We start from the raw sequence: 21,396 nt of genomic DNA on the forward strand, positions 1-21,396 counted from the left end.
TCCCACTACTGGGCATATACCTAGAGAAAACCATAGATCAAAAAGACACATACACCCCAATGTTCATTGCAGCACTATTTACAATAGCTAGGTCATGGAAGCAACCTAAATGCCCATCGACAGATGAATGGATAAAGAAGATGTGGTACCTATATACAATGGAATATTACTCAGCCATAAAAAAGAATGAAATTGAGTCATTTGTTGCAATGTGGATGGATCTAGGGATTTTCACACAGAGTGAAGTAAGTCAGAAAGAGAAAAACAAATATCATATATTAACGTATGTATGTGGAAGCTAGAAAAATGGTATGGATGAACCAGTTTGCAGGGCACAAGTTGAGACACAGATGTAGAGAACAAACGTACGGACATCAACGGGGGAAAACCGTGGTGGGGTGCGGATCATGGTGTGCTGAATTGGGCGATTGGGATTGACATGTATACACTGATGTGTATAAAATTGATGACTAATAAGAACTTACAGAATAAAAAAACAAACAAACAAAAAAGCCTATCTGCCTGTGTTCAAATTCTAGTGCTGCTACTTACTAAGTATAAGAATCTGAGGAAAGTTACTTTATCTAATGCTGTGATCTTCTAATCAGCATCACAGATAATAATAACACCTATTTCATAAAGGATTAAAAGGGTTAATGTATGTAAAGTACTTAGAATAGTACATGACACATATTAAGTACTAAATAAGTGTTTAACTACTATTATTATTATTTGTTTTTAAATTAATTAATTTTATTTATTTTTGGCTGCGTTTAGTCTTCCTTGCTGTGTGCGTGCTTTCTCCAGTTGCGGCGAGCGGGGGCTACCCTTCATTGTGGTGTGCGGGCTTCTCATTGCGGTGGCTTCTCTTGTTGCGGAGCACGGGCTCTAGGCATGCGGGCGTCCGTAGTTGTGGCTCGCGGGCTCTAGAGTGCAGGCTCAGTAGTTGCGGCTCACGGGCTTCGTTGCTCCGCGGCATGTGGGAACTTCCCGGACCAGGGCTTGAACCCACGTCCGTTGCATTGGCAGGCAGATTCTTAACCACTGAGCCACCAGGGAAGCCCTCAACTACTATTATTATCATGTGAAAATAATCAACAAAATATTAAATATCAGTAGACAATTCATATCCCTCTTTTCTGACATAACAAGAAACAGATCCAAAAATAAATAACTAAAAACACAGTAGGAAATCAAGATCACTTTAAACACTGTACAGGACAGGAGATCAAAATGCACAGGCATACAATTGGTTCATTTGAAAAGAACCTGATATTCTGAAAAAAAATTAACAGTGAAAATATTAATTTTTCAGAATGATTATACTCAGTAAAACATCTTTAAACAAGAATAAATTTATTTAATTTCTTTTAAAGATTTAATGACATACAAAATGTATATAGTATAATATCTTTAATACATTTTTTCTTTCTCCCCCCCATCAATATTAAACACTATTTGAACAGCTTATCTCTTTTTCCCTTGTCTGTATCTATGAGATACACTACTGAATACAAATAAGATTTACACTGCTCCCTCCCAAATAAAAATTAAAATTAGTACCTAGGGGAAAAAAAAAGAAAGAAAAATAGTCAAAGCACAGTACTTCAGACAGATTGAAAGCTTTTCTTGTTGTTGAGTATTCAACAATATCTGGGGCAGTTAAATTACATTTTATTGGCATAAAGTTGCATTGCAATCTCCCAACATCACAAAATGATAATCCAATTCAATTTCTTAAGTACCACAAACAATATTCATGTTCAGATGTTCCTACACAATTTTAAATATATGCAAGAATTCATGTTTACATTCTGATTTGATATACTTGGTCAATAAAATCTTTTGAGAAGTATGTAACTTCCAAGTTGTAACTATAGTAGATATAGATAAGAAAAAAGCACTTTAACTTTTCTCACAGGGTAACTTCTCTTGGACAGTGAGTTAAGTTTCTCCTTTGATATATTTAGGTTATACCAGTCTACCATGGCTTTCTTCTACTTAACAATGTTTAAAAAAAAAACAAAACACTAATACTTTGCACAATTTGGGCTCTATTTAACGAAAAAACTGGCTCTACCTTTTAAATAGGAGCCTAACCCTGATTCATAAGGTCCCTCTTAGAAAATGGTTTTCTGCTTGGGCTTTCTATATCCCTGTAGATCTAGAATTGTAACAAGCCATCTCCTTTCCCATGAGATGGGAAACAACAAGCATCTAGCTGGGCACTAGTGACATCATCACTGAACACACTGAAACACACTGAGGAAGACACCTGACTGCCATTTAACCAAAAGACTGGGTGATTTCTTCATTTTGCTAGCTGAATGGCAGTAAACCAGCTGCCAATAAAATCTGCACGGACACCTAACTTTGGTTAATGGTATTGCACCACATGAAGAGAGGGTATTACCCTCATCAGAACAAAGTCAAATGAAATCCTCTGTTAAAAAGAGCCCTTTAAAAAGTTATAAATACTAATTTTTCTTTACCTTTAAAATTTAACAGCTGCCAGCTGTATTGTATAGGGAGTTCCCGACTAATTTAATCAGGTCAAAAGAATATTGACCTTTTAAATGTGCCAGTTCAGCATATTCAATTAGCACACGCTTTTCTTTATTACCAAACAGTTCCCTCCTAAATGAAAAGTGACAGTAACATTTTTGTGAGATGTAGGCAAAACCAATGATTCAGTAATATTATAACATCAGACGAATAGAATTAGTTGATTCTGATTCTTTGGTGGAATTTCCAGGCTGAAGAGTCAAATCAGAAGGCTCATCCTGAGGAAATATAATTTTGTCAGGTGTATAGTCATTCCTCTTCAGATCTATATTCATGACCCCCAACAAAAAAAGAAAAAAAGAGTATCGCTTAGAAACAAAAAATTAAGAACATTTTCTAAATCAATTTCCCTCTAAACATGCCAGATCTATTTTCTACAAGGTTGTTATAAATTCAAAAGTCACAAAATTTATACACATAAAAATGAAATCATTCAACAAATAATTATTACACTCCGACCATGAGTCAGTAACTCATGTAAGTGTAGAAATGCAGCAGTGAACAAGGCAGGTAAGGTCCCTGTTCTCATGGAGCTTATATTCTTGTAGGTGAAGAAAAACAAATAGAAAAATGACAATTATAAGTAGTAGCAAGTGCTTTGAAGAAAATAGTGTGATGAGGGTCAGGTGGGAGACGGTATGAGGTGATTCTTTTAGTTAGGGCTGGGCAGAAAAGCCACAGGAGGTAACATATAAGACCTGAATACTAAGAAATGACCTATCAAAGTCCCAGGAAGAGTACTCTATGCAGAGAAAGTTAACTGCAGACTGCAAAAAGGAAATGGACTTGGTGTGTTCCAAGAATGGCAAGAAGCAGCATGGCTTGCATGTAGTGAATGAGGGAAAGACTAAGAGAAAATGAGGTCAAACAATCATTAACGGTCAGCAGTTGTCAAACTACAGCCTGTGCGCCAAATCTGGCCTACTTGTTTTTGTAAATAGTTTTACTGGAATGCAACCATAGAAATTTGTTTACAGATTGTCTATGGCTGTTTTTGTACTACAATGAGAGAGTTGGGTAGCTGTGACACAGGCCATATGGCCCACAAAGCCTAAAATGTATACTTCCTTTGTTTGCCTTTTACAGAAAAGTTTGCTGACCTCTGATTCATGGTTTGCAAACTAAGTATAGATTACGGTGAAAACCCACTGGAAGGTATTAAGAAGTCTTAAGGGAGGAATGTAATCAAATTTGTTTAAAATGACCATTCCAATCGTCACATGAAGTCATGTTAGAGGGCTACTGGTAAGAATCCAGGAAACAAAATGGTGGCAATGATGATGAAGAGAAATTGATAAATTCTAGGGAGATTTCAGAATTTGAGCAGACAGAATTTGACAGATTGGCTATGAAAAGTAAGAGAACAGGGCTTCCCTGGTGGCGCAGTGGTTGAGAGTCCGCCTGCCGATGCAGGGGGCGTGGGTTCACGCCCCGGTCCGGGAGGATCCCATATGCCGCGGAGTGGCTGGGCCCGTGAGCTGTGGCCGCTGGGCCTGCGCGTCCGGAGCCTGTGCTCCGCGGCGGGAGAGACTGTGACAGTGAGAGGCCCGCGTACCGCAAAAAAAAAAACAAACAAACAGAAAGTAAGAGAACAAAGGAACTGGCTAGCTTTTAGGTTTTGAGCCTGAGCAACTGGGTAACCATTAATGAGACAGGGAAGCAGAATTTCGTGGGTAGGGGTGGAAAATGAAAGTCAAGAGTTCTGGAGTGAAAGTGTTACTTAAAAGTAATTCAAGTAGCAATGTAGGAAACTCAATATAGAAACAGGAGCTCAGGAAAGAAGTTAGTCTTCAATTAAATTTGGTACTATCAGGATGTAGACTGCCTTTATAGCTATGGGATAGGATGAACTCAGGGAGTAATAGACATATATGACAATGGTTGCAGAACTGGAAAACAATGCAGTAGTATCAAATTTATACTTTATAAACAAACCATAGTCGTGTATATACCCTTATACTTTTATCTCCATGTAAAATAGAACACTCAGAATATGAACTGTTAATTTTAATTTCAGTAATAGTCTATATTCAATGATCCAAATACATATTTGCTACAGTATGAACAATTTTTTTTTTGCGATATGCGGGCCTCTCACTGTTGTGGCCTCTCCTGTTGCGGAGCACAGGCTCCGGACGCGCAGGCTCAGCGGCCATGGCTCACGGGCCCAGCCGCTCCGCAGCATGTGGGATCTTCCCGGACTGGGGCACGAACCCGTGTCCCCTGCATCGGCAGGCGGACTCTCAACCACTGCATGACAAGGGAAGCCCCAGTATGAACAATTTTTGATAAACTTTAAATTCAAGACTTTGCCAGTAAGGCCTTAGGGAATGCAAATTAATTTGTAGCTGAAGTGTACACAAAGAACAATGGACAGAAACACAATTATAATTCAAACACAATTATAATTCAATTCACAATTATAATGCTGTTAACTAATGGTGTAACCATGGGCAAATCATGTAAACTCTTATTTTATGTTCTGTAAAACGATGGACTTGGACTGGGTTGCTTTTAAGGTCCCTTCCAAGCTGTAAAATCCTTTAAATGACAATTTAAAAAACAGATATGCTATTAAATATTGCATTGTATCAAAACCAAATAAAAATTATATCTGGGCTGCCTGTTAAATTCATCATTGTATGTTCTACTTCTGGCTTAAATGGACTAAGCATATTTCATCCTCTCTCTCTCTCTCACTGATTACAAATAAAAACTGATTACAAGTAAAAACATGATACATAAAGCAACTATCTCAGATTTCTGAAAAGTAACAGCAGACATATAGGAGAAGGAAATCAGAACTTGAAGAACGATTTATATGGTGGTGAGCTTCCTGTTTTTTTCCCATCTCTTATTTCTGGGCTTAGTCTTGAAAATAGCTCAATCATAGAAACATACAGTGAGCATGGACACAAAAAGCTCCAAGACCTTCTGGCCACAGGATAAGGAAGGAGGACCCTGTGGGATGGAAAATGTTGAGGGGAATTCCCTCTTTTTAATTATTCTTTTTGCTCTTCTGCCCTTTACCTAAGCCCTGGTCATGAAGAGGCATTCCTACAGTGGTGGCAGTTGGGCAAGAACCTACAACTACAAGAGAAAACCCTTCTCTCTGACCAGAAGAACTGAGAATATGTACCTCTATGATCCAAAAAGTATTATTTTCAGCACCAGAAACAGACCTAATTGCAGAATGTGTGTGACAGCACAGGGATGCCAAAATCCTGGCTTTCTAGTCAGTGTACCAAAAAAAAAAAAAAAAAAAAGGAAAGAAGAGGCCCCCAGGAGTCACAAAGTTTGGAAGAAATCATGGAGAGGAGGAAAATGGAGAGAGAGATACCCTAAATTTATGTATGAAATCCCAGACTCAGGCTTGAGTGGCACATATATGGAAAGACGGCATAGCATAGGCTTTGAGAACTAAACTATGGTGCAGACCTTCACTTGTGTCCCAGACTTGCCCTTGTTTGACACACATGTGAAAGAGACCTGGTTAATAATGCAAAGCCTTTAAAAACTAAACTGACAGTAGAGGGACAGCCACACAGAAAACAGACTGGGACTTGTGAACTGAATTTAACTGAGTTGATTGCCTACTAACACCAAAAATCTCAAGGATTCAAAATTCAAAATTCTCTATAGAGGATTTTTAATAAGACCTCAAAAATCTTATAATATTCAAAATATCCAGGACACATTCTAAAATTACTAGAGATACAACAAACAGGAACATTTCAAAGATTCTCAAAGATTCTCAAAATCTTATAACATAATATTCAAAATATCCCGGACACATTCTAAAATTACTAGAGATACAACAAACAGGAACATTTCAAAGATTCTCAAAGAAAATCTTTGAATTCTCAAAGATTCTCAAAGAAAAATTCTTGAAAGAAAAAGAATCTTTCAAAAGATTCTCAAAGAAAACCAAGAGAATCCAATCCCAAGGTTACTCAGATGGTAGAATAATTAAAAGACTTTAAACTACTAGAACCATACTCCATGACGCAGGACAAACAGACTTGAAATGAAAGGAAAAGTAAGTTTTCAGCAGAGAAATAATCAGTATAAAAAGACCAACAGGAAATTATAGTACTGAAAAATATAACTGAAATAAAAAATTCAGTGTATGAGCTTAATAGCAGAATGAAGAAATAAAGAATGAGGAGTCAGTGAATTTGTGTGTAGATCAATAGAAATTATCCAATCTGAACTAAAGAAAAAAATTAATTTTTAAGGAAGTAATCAGAGCCACAAGTTCCTGGGTGACAATATCAAAAGGTCTAACATTCTTTTTATGAGAGTCCAGAAAGAGAAGAGATTGATGCGGACAAATATTTGATGAACTAAGAGCTAAAAACTCCCCAAATGTGATAAAAGTCATAAACTGGCAAATTCAAGAAGCTTAGTAAAACTGAAACAGGATAAACTCAGAGAAAGCTACAACTAGACATAACTGCTAACTACAGTTAACATAACCACAGAATCAAACTGCTCAAAACCAAAGATAAAGAATAAATCTTGAAAGAAGATAGATTATAATGATACATTATGTATAAGGGAAGAACAATTCAAATGACTGGAGTTTTCATCATAAATAACAGAGGCTAGAAGACAGCAGAACATTTTTTAAGTGCTGAAAGAAAGAAATGTCAAGCTAAAATTCTAGATCCAGTGAAAATACCCTTCAGGAATGAAAGCGAAATACATTCTTAGGTAAGGGGAACTAAGATCAACCACTAAAAGAACTAAACATAAAGATAAAACGGAATACTAAAACAGAGCAAGGGCTGTGGGGTGTGTGGGGGAGAAAACAACCAAAAAACCAAACCAGAGACATCAAACAGAAAACAATAAAACAGCAAATCAAAATCTAACCATATCAATAATTACATTAAATGTAAAGGGTCTAAAACAGCTATTATAAGATGGAAATGGTTAGATTTTAAAACACAAACCTAGGAACTAACTATACGCTGTCTACAAGAAAACCACTTTAAATAGAATTAATATATACAGGTAAAAAGAATGGGAAAAGATACCTGATGAAACCACTAATCACAAGCTATGTTAATATCAGACAAAGCAGACTTTAGAACAAGGAGAATTACCATGGCATTAATTTAATAAAAATTAAATCACCAAGAAGTCATAACAACTGTAAATCTGTATGTATCTAAGAGCAAAGCTTCAAAATACATGCAGGAAAAATTGATAGAACTGAAAGCAAAGCAGATAAATCAACAATTATACTTAGAGACCTTTCTTCTAAGTAATAAATAGAATAGACAGAAAATCAGCAAGGATATTAAAAACCAGAACAACACTATCAAAAAACTTTCCTTCATTGGGACTTCCCTGGTGGCCCAGTGGTTAAGAATCCACCTGACAATGCAAGAGACATGGGTTTGAGCCCTGGTCTGAGAAGATCCCACAGGCCGCAGAGCAACTAAGCCCGTGTACCACCACTGCTGAATCTGCACTCTAGAGCCTGTGAGCTACAACTACTGAGCCTGCGTACTGCACCTACTGAAGCCCGCGCACCTAGAGCCCCTGCTCTACAAGAGAAGCCACCACAATGAGAAGCCCGCACACCGCAATTTAGAGTAGCCCCCACTCGCCACAACTAGAGAAAGCCCGTGCATAGCAATGAAGACCCAATGCAGCCAAAAATAAACAAACAAAAAAGACACCTGTAATTAATCCATAGGTCAAAGAAGAAATCTCAAAGGAAATAAGAAATATTTAAAAAATAAAACTAAAACATACCAAAAAAATTTTTTTTAAATACCAAAATTTGTGGGATGCAGCTAACACAATGCTTAGACGAAAATTTACAGCACTAAAATGTTTTGTTAGAGAAAAAGTCTCAAATGAATATTTTAAATTTTTACCCTAACAAACTAGAGAAAAAACAAACTAAACCCAAAGCAATCAGAAACATGGAAATAACAGAGAATAAATCAATGAAACTGACAACAGAAAATAGAGTAAAACAATGAAAACAAAAAGTGGTTCTTTGAAAGTATCAATAAAACTGATACACCTTAGCCACACTGACCAAAAAAACAAAAAGCACAAATTACCCTAATGAAAGATGGGATTCACCACAGACCCCCCCACAGACAAAAAAAAATAAGATGATAGTATCATTGACTCTATGTCCATAAGTTTGACAATTTAAATAAAATGAAGACAAATATTGTATGATCTCACTTATACATGGAACCTAAAAAAACAAACAAACTCACAGAAACAGATGACTTGTGGTTACCAGAGGTAGAGGGGTGAGGGGAGGGAGAACTGGAGGAAGGTGGTCAAAAGGTACAAATTTCCGGGCTTCCCTGGTGGCGCAGTGGTTGAGAGTCCGCCTGCTGATGCAGGGGACACGGGTTCGTGCCCCGGTCTGGGAAGATCCCACATGCCACGGAGTGGCTGGGCCCATGAGCCATGGCTGCTGAGCCTGCGCGTCCGGAGCCTGTGCTCCGCAACGGGAGAGGCCACAACAGTGAGAGGCCCACGTACCGCAAAAAAAAAAAAAAAGTACAAACTTCCAGTTATAAGATAAATAAGTACTACGGACGTAATGTACAACATGGTGACTACAGCTAACACTATTGTATGATATACAGGAAAGCTGTTAAGAGAGTAAATACTAAGAGTTATCGTGAGGAAAAACATTTTTTTTCTTTCTTTTTATTCTATCTATACAAGAAGATGGATGTTAGCTTAATCTAGTGTGGTAATCATTTCACAATATATGTAAATCAAACCATCATGCTATCCACTCTAAACTTATAGATATGTATATCAATTATTTCTCAATGAAAGTGGAAAAAAAAAATAAAATGGACCAATTCCCCGAAAGACACAAACTACTAAAACTCACTCAAGAAACTGACATCTATTTTAAAAAACTAAAAATTAAAAAGCATCTGACAAAACTTCAGACTGAGATGGTTTTGCTAGACAATTCTATCAAACATTTGAAGTTGGGATAATATCAATTCTATACAATCTATTCCCCAAAACAAAAGAGGTATAAACACTTAAAACTTATTTTTAAGGTCAGTATTATCCTGACACCAAACAAGACAAAGACAGTACAAGGAAAAAAACCCCATAGACCAATATTCTTCATGAACATAGATATAAAAATCATCAACAAATATTAGAAAATTGAACCCAACAACACATAAAAAAGATAATATACCGTGACAGGGACTTCCCTGGTGGCGCAGTGGTGAAGACTCTGCACTCCCAATGCAGGGGATCCGGGTTCAATCCCTGGTCAGGGAACTAGATCCCACATGCATGCTGCAACTAAGAGTTCACATGCCGAAACTAAGGAGCCCATGAGCTGCAACTAAGAAGCCTGCCTGCCACAACAAAGATCCAGCACAACAACAACAACAAAAATATATATATATTATAATAATATAATATTATATATAATAATATTTTATATATATATATAAAAATATACCATGACAAAGTGGAGTTTGTCCTCGGAATACAAGACTGGCTCAACGTTTAAAAAGTCAATCAATGTAATTCGATGTAATACTAACCAGTTGAAGAAAAACCAAATGATCATACAAATAGATGCAGAAAAGACATCTGACAAATTCAGTGAACATTTAGGATAAGTGTCTTCAAGAAATGAGGCATGGAAGATTAGTCTATTCTCACTACTCCTATTCAACATTGTACTTGAATTCCTTGCCATTACAAAAAGTCAAGAAAAAGAAATAAAAGGCATACAGATTGGAAAGGAAGTAATAAAACTGTCTCTATTGTCTACCCAGAAAATTCCAAGGAATTTACAAACAATAAACAAGAACCAAACAAACAAAAACCTCCTAGAAGTGAGTTTAGCAAGAACACAGAATACAAGGTCAATATACAAAAATAAATAATTTCTGTATCTAGTAATAATGAACAATTTTTAAAAATTTACAGATAGTAGTATTAACATGCTTACTATGTGCCTGTCACTGTTCTAAGTACGTCACAAATACCAACTAATTTAATCCTCAAACAAACAAAAAACAACAAACCTCTATGATGTAGGTATTCTCTGAGGCCCTGGAGTCTGGCTCCCAGGTCCAAGCTCTTAACTACTACTATATTATTGGTCATAATGAGAGGGACTTTTAAAAATACAGCTCAAGGATGAGTGCCAGGCACCTGTAATTTTGAAAAAGTTCCACAGGGGATTCTGACACACACCAAAGGGTGAGAACAACTGGTTTGTGATACAACTTATGATTCAATAATAACTTGTAATTCTTCGAATATAAGATGAAGTTACTATCGTGAGAGACTGTATCTTCAGTTCCTCTTCCAGTTTCACAGAATACTCTTTTCCCAACTCTTTTCCAGGCTAACTTGAAAGTCTATTCATCCTTCAGTTTTAGGCAAATCTGTTAGTTCCCCAGGTAGCATTCCCTGACTTCTAAGTTTGTGTTAGGTGATCTGCTTACCTGTTCTATTTTTTCTGCTTGGCATTTATGATAGTCCTATAATTCTCTGTTAATCTTGTCAGTATCCAAGACCTGAGTAAACTCCACCGAGTGCAGGGACCATGTTTGTCTTGTTCACTGTGCATTGTTAATATCTAACACAATTCCTGGCATCCAGCAGACACATAATAAATATGTATTAAGTGAATGGACTTTGTGTTTTTATAAGTAATAAATGAAAGCACAGATCCACTTATAACCAAAAATATGTATTTATGCTTCTGGCCTTATGAAGTTCTGTAGTAATTAACTTTGCTAACAATTTATATATTATACTGATTAAGAAAATGCTTACCTGGAAGTTTAAGCTTTCTACAGCAAGAATTACAGTGATGTTTTGCTCTGAAGTTTTTTATTGCATCTTCTCCTAGGTTTGCTGGGCCAAAAACCATATCACAGGATCTGTGGAATTGGTAGTTAAAAGAAAAAGTCAGTTAATGAAAATAGAAATGCAGAATTTGAAATTACAAAAATGTCTTAATGAAATTATTAAAACTTATTACCTCTTTTCTTCTGCCTTTATCACAGATGGGTCAGTCAAATTTTCACCCACACCTTTATATGTATATATTAAAAAGACAATTTTATTATATAATTGATATAAATACATAAGTATAATAAAAAGTCACAAGAGATTCTATAGCATCATCAACCATTACATGATGTTAAATTATTCAAAAGAGGATAGGTTTTTCACTCTTGATATTTCATAACTTGACTTATGACCTCAACATTGCACTAGGAACAAACACAGTTCCTTTGACATGAACAACAGTTAAATGTCAGAATAGGTAGGTAGGCATGTAATCTCCTGGTGACACCAGTTTCTGATGCAACAAGGCCAAGCTGGAAGTAAATATCTCCTTATTTACAATTTGCCCTTGTTTCACCTTAGTTAGCGAAGAACAATTAGGTACATGAAGGCATGATCTATAAGTCATTTTACAAGTCTTTTGGATTTTTTAAAATCACAGGCTAATTACATTTTCTTGCAAAAGATTTAGATTACATAAAGAGTAAGATTGTGAACATCTTCCTTCACCTCCAGCCCTCTCCAGAGGTGTTAAAAGTGTGGTTAAATCTTTTCAGTCTCATCTATTCATTCGTATAAAGAACAACTACTGATATTTGAATAATCATAAAATATTTAACCCATTAGAATGAAACCTAATAAAACGGGTAGAATTTCACAATAGGAAAAGCTAGAATTAAAACATGAGTCTAATTTCTACTCAGATTGGCAAAAATTAAGTAAATATTCAGTAATGAAGAGATGGCGAAGAAATGGGCGCAGTGATGAGTGCTCACAGTGCTGAGTATGAATTCACATAACCTTTTGGAAAAGTAACCTGGCCGTTGCTATTGAAATTGTACTCATCTCTAAAACTAAAAATAGGATGACTGTCTCATAATAGAGGATGTAAATCATGCTATGCCTCCATACTACAGCTGTTAAAAGGAATGCCTCAGATTTATCAATAATGATCCAGAAGATGGCCATCATGTATTATTAGGTAGGAAAAAAAAAAAAGTGAAATACACACACACACATACATATATATAGCATGATCCCAGCTGAAGGAAAATCACAACACAAAATGATTAAAAGTAAGTTTAAAAATTTGTAATTTGTCTTCACAAAGGTAGAGGAACAGTAAAGATGGGAACATTTTGTTCTTTATATTTCTATATTGTTTAACTTGTTTGTAGTAACTGTCTAAAATATTTCTATGAAAAAAATGGCTCCATGAACACATTAATTTTGTAGAGAACATCACTATTACTCTGCTTGTTAAAAATAACTGCCATCTTTTAATTAACAGTTTGGCCTCACTTCCTAGGCATATTTGAAGATGATGGACTAGCCCGTCTAATAATATACATCAGAAATTTCACTATATATATCACTTAATCATTTATGTAAAATGATGAATTTACTGAAAAAAGGATAGCTATTTTTACAAAGATTTTCTTTCTTGAGTTGGTATTGAAAATCAATACCAACTGTTTGCTTTTCAACAAATTGTTTATATTTGGGAGTATCTATATAATGAAAGAAGTCATCAAGTGATAAATATTCTAAACAATTGTTTTTATGTGATTGGAAATCTGGTCTTTGTTGACATTTGAAATTAAAGCTGCTCTTTAGGGGCAAAAAAAAAAATGGAACCTATAATGTGAAAGTGCCATCCAGGCAGAGCTGGCAATTTGCTCAATTTCATTTTTCTTTGACCCTGCTGTGAAGCTGCATAAATATTACTCTAAGCAAATCATTGCTCTCTCCTAGTCATAATTTCTTTTTTTTCTCCCTTTTACATGTATGAAGGAATCTGTCTACAAAGATGGCTATGCTCAGTTTTCCCCTCCTTGTATACATGCTGCTCTACCTTCCAAGTGCTTGAATCTATTCTCTACCTCTTAAATCTGAGCTGTCCTTATAACTTACCTTGACCGGTAAAATGTGGCAGAAGGGATATGGGCCCATTCTGGTCCTAACCTAAGAGTTTCTGCTTTCTCTCTGGAGGAAGCCAGCTGTCATGTAAGAAGTCTAATTACCTGAAACTACCATGCTACAAAAAGTCCAAGCTACCCAGCCATGTGGAAAAATCACTTTGTGGTGAACTGAGGAATTCAGCTGTCTTGAACAGAGACCTAAGACATTTGGCTCCAGTCAAGCTGTCCAAACTAGTCTCCAGCCATTCAAACCCTCCAAGGGGACAGTAGAGATGAGCCATCCCCAAATTCCTTAACCAAAGAAGTGTAAGCAAGCAAAATGGCTGTTTTAATCCACTATTAGGTAGTTTAGTTCACAGTAATAGATAACATAAACACCAGGAACAATACAGATAGTTGTTATTGTTTTAAAGAAATGGTCTTTATACTTTTAAAGAAATTAAGGCTACAGATCTATGAGTGGAATAGGGGATTTCACATGATTTTGCTTATTAAAACATCTGTATTACCTAAATAACAATTAAGATAGCATCTCACTCTTCAGGGCCCTGACAGCTATATACTATGGCTGTTATTGACTTGCTTTTTTAACAGCTTCTGCTGACCTAAGATTTTACCTATCCATAAATTAGCAGATTTCTGTATATTGCTCATAACACATGAATAGATGAGAACCTAATGCATAATTCCCTTTTAGCAATATTTTAATAAATTTACCTTGTAAATCAAGTACCAGTAACTCCCCTCTTGTATATTCATAAGTCCAATGGCTAAAGGCTAGCATGATCTCTTCCAGTGTATTTGTTGGAATAATCTCATCACCATTATTGTTGTTGTATTTTCTAAATTCTCCAGTCATACATTCTTCCACAGCAAACCACTGTCCTGCTGAATGGCAATACAGCAGGAAAACTTCAAGGAACCTTATGAAAAACAGTTATAGATATTACTAATAGTTTTTTTTTATGATAAACAACCGAATGACAATTTTTATTGATTTAATCTTAACCAATACACAATCTATGCCATATATAATTCTTTCAGCTCTGCAACCACCTACACTTATTCTCATTTTTCAACTCAAGTTCAGTGCCCTCAGAAAGGTTCCTGCTCAATTTAGTCATTTTATCCTATACTAGTAGTTTTCTTAATAAAATTCTAATCCATCTTTAAAATGGGTAAATAATGAAATATTCAGCATCAATAATGAAGGTCAAAAGAGAATGCTATCCACATAACACTAAAAGATCTCAAAAATTTTAAGAGATTTACCTTGGAGAATATGGTATGGATTTGGGTTTCATTTGGTTGAAGGCAAATGTGAGCTTTTGTGCTGCTCTCTGTTGTTGAATTTCCTACAGAACAGAAAAAAGAAACCCTCATTCAACACTGAAATTAAGATTACTTGATTTATCATACTTTAGAAGTGAAAACATGAAGCTCGAATAATGCTTCACTGTATGCATTCACTAGCACTTACTCTAAGACAAAGATGCAGAACTGTATCTTCTTTATAAATACTTGACCATGTATTAACCACCTCAGGAAGAAAAGATTTGATAATATAAAGATGTCCTGATTTGAGGATATCATGTTCTGACCAAGTACACTGTACTTTGACAGCTCTTCGTAAACCTCCTCCCATCTCCTCTTTACTTAAAAACTCTATTTTGGCACAGAGGCCTAGCTGTGACCACGAAGACATGCTGTTATTCAGTATGTTGGGAGAACTCTCTTCCAAGCGATACACTGTGACAGGCTCACCTGCAACATGAATAGACATATTTTAAGGTCAAAGTATGACTCTGAAAATCACAAGGTAGAAATTGGCAGGTATCTTTGGTTAAGATTAAGTGAGGAATAGAATACGAGATGGACCAAGTTGTAGTTTTATAAAAGAAGTTTAAGGGCAAGAAATACTCAGAAACCAAGGATCTAATATCTCTAAATTCACCTGTATTTGGTAATAATAAGCATTTTTGAAATCATGAACATTTTCGAGAAAAACTTTTAGAAAGCAATTAGACGTCTAAACACTTCTAAACTTTTTAACAGGAGGTTAGATCTGTTCCACAAACCCTGTGATATCAATTTATTAATGCTTTCATTGCTAAACTACGGATCAAGAGCTTTTCTGAATTAAAATACACCACTGCTTCCGATATGCCAGAAAGAGAGAAAATCAATACTTCTGATGCTTCCTTCAGTTTAAACATACCTGAATCTTGTAGTAATCAGACTGATTAAAATTTACATGAAATTAACAATTCTTAATGTGATCCTTCCTCTTTCTGTCACCACCCATGTTCTATATTACAGTTAAAACCACATGTTAATTAAGGGTTTATTTTCCCTCTTATTTCTTTACTTTTTGGATTTACCTCTTGGAGGCACAGGTGTAAATGGAATGCTCTGGGATAATCTCATCAAGTTATTTCTTTCCACAGCTGCATAAAAATGAGAGAGAAATAATGAAATCCCTAAAAGCTCAAAGAACTACTAAATTTTGTTTTTAATATTTACTATTACTAACCTGAGTAATAGTAATTTGTATCCATAACTGGTTTAAATGGAGAAGCAAGACCTAAAATGGTAAATAAACAAATGAGACCCTTTTAAAAGTACTAATGCAGCATAAATTTTTGTTCAAGCATTCTCATTTAATCATCCCAAGTTTCCTTCATGTAAGCTCTGTTCACAAAAACAGAAAAAAAACAAGTAATAAATTATGTCCATCATGTGCTTTATTACCCTACTTCATTATGCCAGATTAGTGGTTAACTGTGTAGTATGACACCTGGAAGGGAAAAAGCACATGATGGTTCACACTCTCCTGTTATAAACTGCATTCTTCCCTTATTCCCTACTCAAAAAGAAAAGTGTCAGACCTTTGGGGTGTGGGGCTGTAGCCCTGTAACCATTTTAATGGGTTGACCATGAGAAGATATAAAATAACAAAAAAGCCCCTCTTCCATCTCTAAGTATATCTGAGGACTTTACTTTTTTTAATTTTTTTATTGAGGTATAGTTGATTTACAATGTTGTGTTAGTTTCTGTGAGGACTTCACTTTTTTTTTTTTTTTTTTTGCAGTACACAGGCCTCTCACTGTTGTGGCCTCTCCCGCTGCGGAGCACAGGCTCCAGACGCGCAGGCCCAGCAGCCATGGCTCACGGGTCCAGCCGCTCCACGGCATGTGGGATCTTCCTGGACCGGGACACGAACTCTTGTCCCCTGCCATCGGCAGGCGGACTCTCAACCACTGCACCACCAGGGAAGCTCAGGACTTCACTTTTTTATTTTTTGGGCACGCCGTGCAGTTTGCAGGATCTCAGTTCCCCAAACAGGGATTGAACCTGGGGCCATGGCAGTGAAATCCTGGAATCCTAACCACTAGGCCACCAGGGAACTCCCGAGGACTTCACTTTTTAACTGTACTGAGAAAGATGGAGAATAAATTGAACCAGGAGAATAAATTGAACCTGCTACGTGTTAAGTTTCTAGAATATAAATGAAAAAGAACCTATCGTCTTGCAGAAGAAGAAAGCTAGTTAACAGTTGTATCATTGTGTGAGAAGTATAAAATATAGTGTGTGTGTGTGTGTGTATGTGTGTATGTGTGTGCATGTGTATGTGTGTTCTCACACATGCACACAATACAGGACTGTAGAGGAGGGGTACCAAATGTCTCCTGGTTGAAGAAAGGTTGAAGGATATCTCAGAGGAAGAGGGCTTTGTGAGTGCAAGGTCAAGGGGGTCAAGAATACCTCCTGCTCAGGTTTCACTTAGCTGACTGAAAAAGTACCATTCACTAACACACGGAATATAAGGGAAGAAGCAACCTGGGTAGCAAGGATAAAGGGGAGTGGGGAGACTTTTGTAAAACGATCATCATTCACACAGTGAGTTCTTGTATTTGTGAAACACTTATAATGAAGAGAAACAAGCTGAAGGGAGAACTTTCTACTACCTTGGCTTTTTCAAATATGAAGTCTAAAATTTCTTCCTTAGGACAATGTAGTATTTGCTAAAGTATATCATATACAATCCTCAGTTTTTCGCATTAAATCTACCACACAGACTCACCATTCAACGTTCCTTCTTCAGATGGCCTAAAGAAACAACAAAAAATATAAGTTACAATTTTAGTAACTTAAAATTAGTTTTGGCTACCACAAAATTTTTTATTTTATGAAGTTACTGTTATTTAATATAACATTATTAAAGGAATTCTGAGATTCAGATTCACTTTTGTTTGAATATTTGCCACTTCCCTTAAGCTTGTACCAAATTCATACACGGATATGTATAAATCCATATGCATATACTTTATCAACAACTTTTACCTCCAATTTATGCCTACATAAATATTACTAGTAGTTTGATGCCAAACTGAAGGTTCAGTACTAATACAGTAAAATATTCCATGACTCCTCTATTTGTGGAGATTCATTCCAGTACTTTAATAATGCCTTGAAATGACATTGCAGGATTCTAAAAATACTTCAACAGAACTGATGGGCAAAGAACAGAGAGAACAGCAATTGTATATCATTTTGCAAAATTCAATTGCTAATGTTGAAAAAAATTTTTTTCCAATGTGAATATGTTTATTTATAACAACATATACTGGTACCAAGTGTAGGTTCTATTAATCCCAAAGATTCCAGTGCAAATTAGAGACAAGTGTAGTGGAAAGGAAAGGGGAATGGGAATCAAGAAAAATAGATTAGAAGCTTAGCTCTCCCATTATACAGTTATGTGGCCTTGCTCAGGACTAGAAGAACTAGATCTAGAAAGACCCACTTGAGCAGGAGACATTGGTAATCTCTTTCTAGCTCTTACATTCTATCTGATCCTAATATTTCCCGTTGGCTTTCACCTTAGTAACATCAATATTTCCTATAGGAAATACTTTGACCCTAGCATCAGCCCTTTGTCTACTGCTGATAAACCACTGTTAGCACATCCAAAGAGTACTGACCAACTCCACCTTTCTGGGTACTTCTATGGGTCAGCATTCTGTAACTCAAAGTTCTCTTGTTAGCCGAATTAACATCAACTTTAAGTACTGATTCTGCATTTCCATCCTACAGTTCTACTTATAAAAGACATTATTCTCTGAAGAGGTCTGATTATAAATAGATTTTCCAAATGCCATTCAGGGCCAGGATACCTCCACAATTTGAACAACTGCATACCCACATAGCACCTGGTTTATTCTCTTCTCCATATATTCACATCTATTTCTGATACAGAGAAGGAAATAGGGAAAACACTATATATGATAAATTCCCTCAAATTGGCCTCCCTTCTCAAGCAGTTCACATTGGAGAGTAACTTTACCATGCTTCTAGTATCAAATGGGTGTCAAAACAAGATTACTTTTTTAATTACTCTTTTTTAATGTCCTTTGGAATCCTAAAATACTAATTTCGAGGCTGGAAAACAGAGATTATCTTTGATTCTTCTTTATCGTTATGTTTAATCTGTACTGAAAATTTTCACTTTCTGGGGATGACTACTTGTAAGATTGCCTTTTGTTTCTACTTTTGGTTCTGGATTATCACATCAGCTTTCCCGTGGAGCTTCCTGTATGCAGGCTTTCTAATGTACACTGTGTATTACTGCTCTAATTATCAAAGTGCTTCCCCAAAGCAGAGGAAAGGCTTGTTGATTAGAACGATGGGCAGAGAAATTATTAGCTAAAGTGTCAAACTAAGTTGTTGAACAAGTTTATTCAAAAGCAAGTTGGAAACAGGACTAAATAATAAAATCATAACTGTATCATTATAATGAAAATTTTATTTGAGTTGTGGTTATAATATGACTAATGTAACTATATAAAATCATAAATTAAAATATATACATTAACTTATAATAAATGATTCCCTAATCTCTTCTATGTAAAGACAGGAGATCACAAAATAAATAATCAGCAATAATTTCAAGAAGTGTTAAAAAAGATGATGCAAAGAGCAGGAAAAAAACAACATTCAATACCTATGATACTTTTCACACTAACGATGAGAAAAGGCTTACTTACATTTCTCTATTTGATGGTCTATCTTGTAGCCAATCCTTTAGTCAGAAACAAACACAAACAGAAAGTTAAAGAAAAAAGTCTCTAGATAAAGCATAACTGTTTATCTGTTTTGTATCCTACATGTTTGATGAATGAAGGGTTGAAAAGTTAATATGAATTTGTTTTATACAACTGAATAAAATAAAAAACTGGTATAAAAGCTACCATAAGGCCATTCCACAAAGTAGAATAAACAATTTCATGAGTGTTATTTCCTACAACATAACTGTAATTGTCTGCTGACAATTTTATTTTCTTAAAATACATATTTGTTTCTATGACTCTAAAAAAAAATATGTGCCTGGTGCCAAAACACATCAAAGTATAAAGATAAAAATTAAAATCATGCAAACTGTGACAAAGAAATCACTAATAACAGGCATATTTCATTGAAGCCCTTTTGTGTGTGTACGTGGTGGGCTTTATTCTGCAGTTTTATAATTATTTTTCTAGGTGTGGATTTATTTTTACCTCCCCACTTTGGGACTTATGCTTCCTGAATTTGAATCTTCATATATTTCATCAATTTGGAAAATTCTAAGTCATTTATAATCTCTTCAAATTGTCTACTCTCTCAAGGCCAATTTAGAGGTATTTTTCCATCTCTTTACGCTTAACACATTTTCCACCTAATTATAATTCTATGTTACATTGTGGTCCAATTTAGCAAAATTCTCCATTCAGCTGTGCCCAATCTGTTATTTTAACCCCCACCGAGATTTTTTTTTTTTTAATTAACTTATTTTATTTTTGGCTGCTTTGGGTCTTTGTTGCTACGTGTGGGCTTTTATCTAGTTGTGGCAAGCAGGGACTACTCTTTGTTGCGGTGCGTGGGCTTCTCATTGCGGTGGCTTCTCTTGTTGAGGAGCACGGGCTCTAGGCACGCAGGCTCAGTATTTGTGGCACACGGGCTTAGCTGCTCCACGGCATGTGAGATCTTCCTGGACCAGGGCTCGAACCCATGTCCCCTGCATTGGCAAGCAAATTCTCAACCACTGCGCCACCACGGAAACCCCTGAGATTTTTTATTTTTTCCCAAATTTTCCAGTATTTCTGAGTAATATCTTTTCTTTTTTAGAAATATTTATAATAGTTTTTAATGGCTTTAATCAGACTTATAATCTGTAACCAATAATTCTACTATCTCAAGTTGTCAGAGATCTAATATGTTTGTATAAGCTGGCTCCCACAAGTTTTGTAATTTAGCATCGTGAGGTCATCTTCAATGGAACCTTATTTGTAGCAAAACTGTGCAGCTTAGGTTCAGGATGAGTCCTTCAAGAAAGGAGGATTTGTTACTGTGAAACTCTGCGTTCACTAAACACCCTTCCCACTGAAATAATTTTTTTAAAAAAATGATTTTTAATAATACAATCTATCTCCTTATAGCACACTGTAAGTTAATATGGTTAATATGTTCTTTTTTTCTTTTCTTCAGGCTTCTAAAATGTTTTAATAAGAATGGGCATCTGGGGGACTTCCCTGGTGGTCCAGAGGTTAAGAATGCGCCTTCCAATGCAGGGGATGCGGATTCGATCCCTGGTCGGGGAACTAAGATCCCACATGCCACAGGGCAACTAAGCCCAAGTGCCGCAACTACTGAGCCCGCACGCTGCAATGAAGATCCCGCGTGCCTCAACTAAGACCCAACGCAGCCAAATAAATACATAAATATTTTTTAAAAAAAAAAAAGAAGAGAAAAAGAATGGGCATCTGGGACAACCGGCAGGCGAGTGAGCAGGGCAAACTGGGATCACTGGGCGGCTGGA

General features: G+C 36.0%; 1 protein-coding gene across 1 annotated transcript in view; it reads right to left on the minus strand.

The window, feature by feature from the left end:
• Positions 1 to 789: 789 nt before the first annotated feature.
• TRPM7 (transient receptor potential cation channel subfamily M member 7) overlaps positions 790 to 21,396 on the minus strand; it is a 121,518-nt gene continuing 100,911 nt past the window's right edge. Inside the window, exons 30-39 of the mRNA XM_079914322.1 lie at positions 19,589 to 19,623; positions 17,629 to 17,654; positions 16,078 to 16,128; positions 15,926 to 15,991; positions 15,025 to 15,308; positions 14,817 to 14,899; positions 14,262 to 14,467; positions 11,594 to 11,645; positions 11,386 to 11,492; positions 790 to 2,830 (exon numbers count right to left, since the gene is read on the minus strand). Of these exons, the coding sequence (XP_079770448.1) occupies positions 2,700 to 2,830; positions 11,386 to 11,492; positions 11,594 to 11,645; positions 14,262 to 14,467; positions 14,817 to 14,899; positions 15,025 to 15,308; positions 15,926 to 15,991; positions 16,078 to 16,128; positions 17,629 to 17,654; positions 19,589 to 19,623 (1,041 nt within the window). The 3' untranslated portion in view covers positions 790 to 2,699. The remainder of the gene's footprint in view (positions 2,831 to 11,385; positions 11,493 to 11,593; positions 11,646 to 14,261; positions 14,468 to 14,816; positions 14,900 to 15,024; positions 15,309 to 15,925; positions 15,992 to 16,077; positions 16,129 to 17,628; positions 17,655 to 19,588; positions 19,624 to 21,396) is intronic.

This window comes from Stenella coeruleoalba (assembly GCF_951394435.1).
Source record: "Stenella coeruleoalba genome assembly, chromosome: 2".
Classification (NCBI taxonomy): domain Eukaryota; kingdom Metazoa; phylum Chordata; class Mammalia; order Artiodactyla; family Delphinidae; genus Stenella; species Stenella coeruleoalba.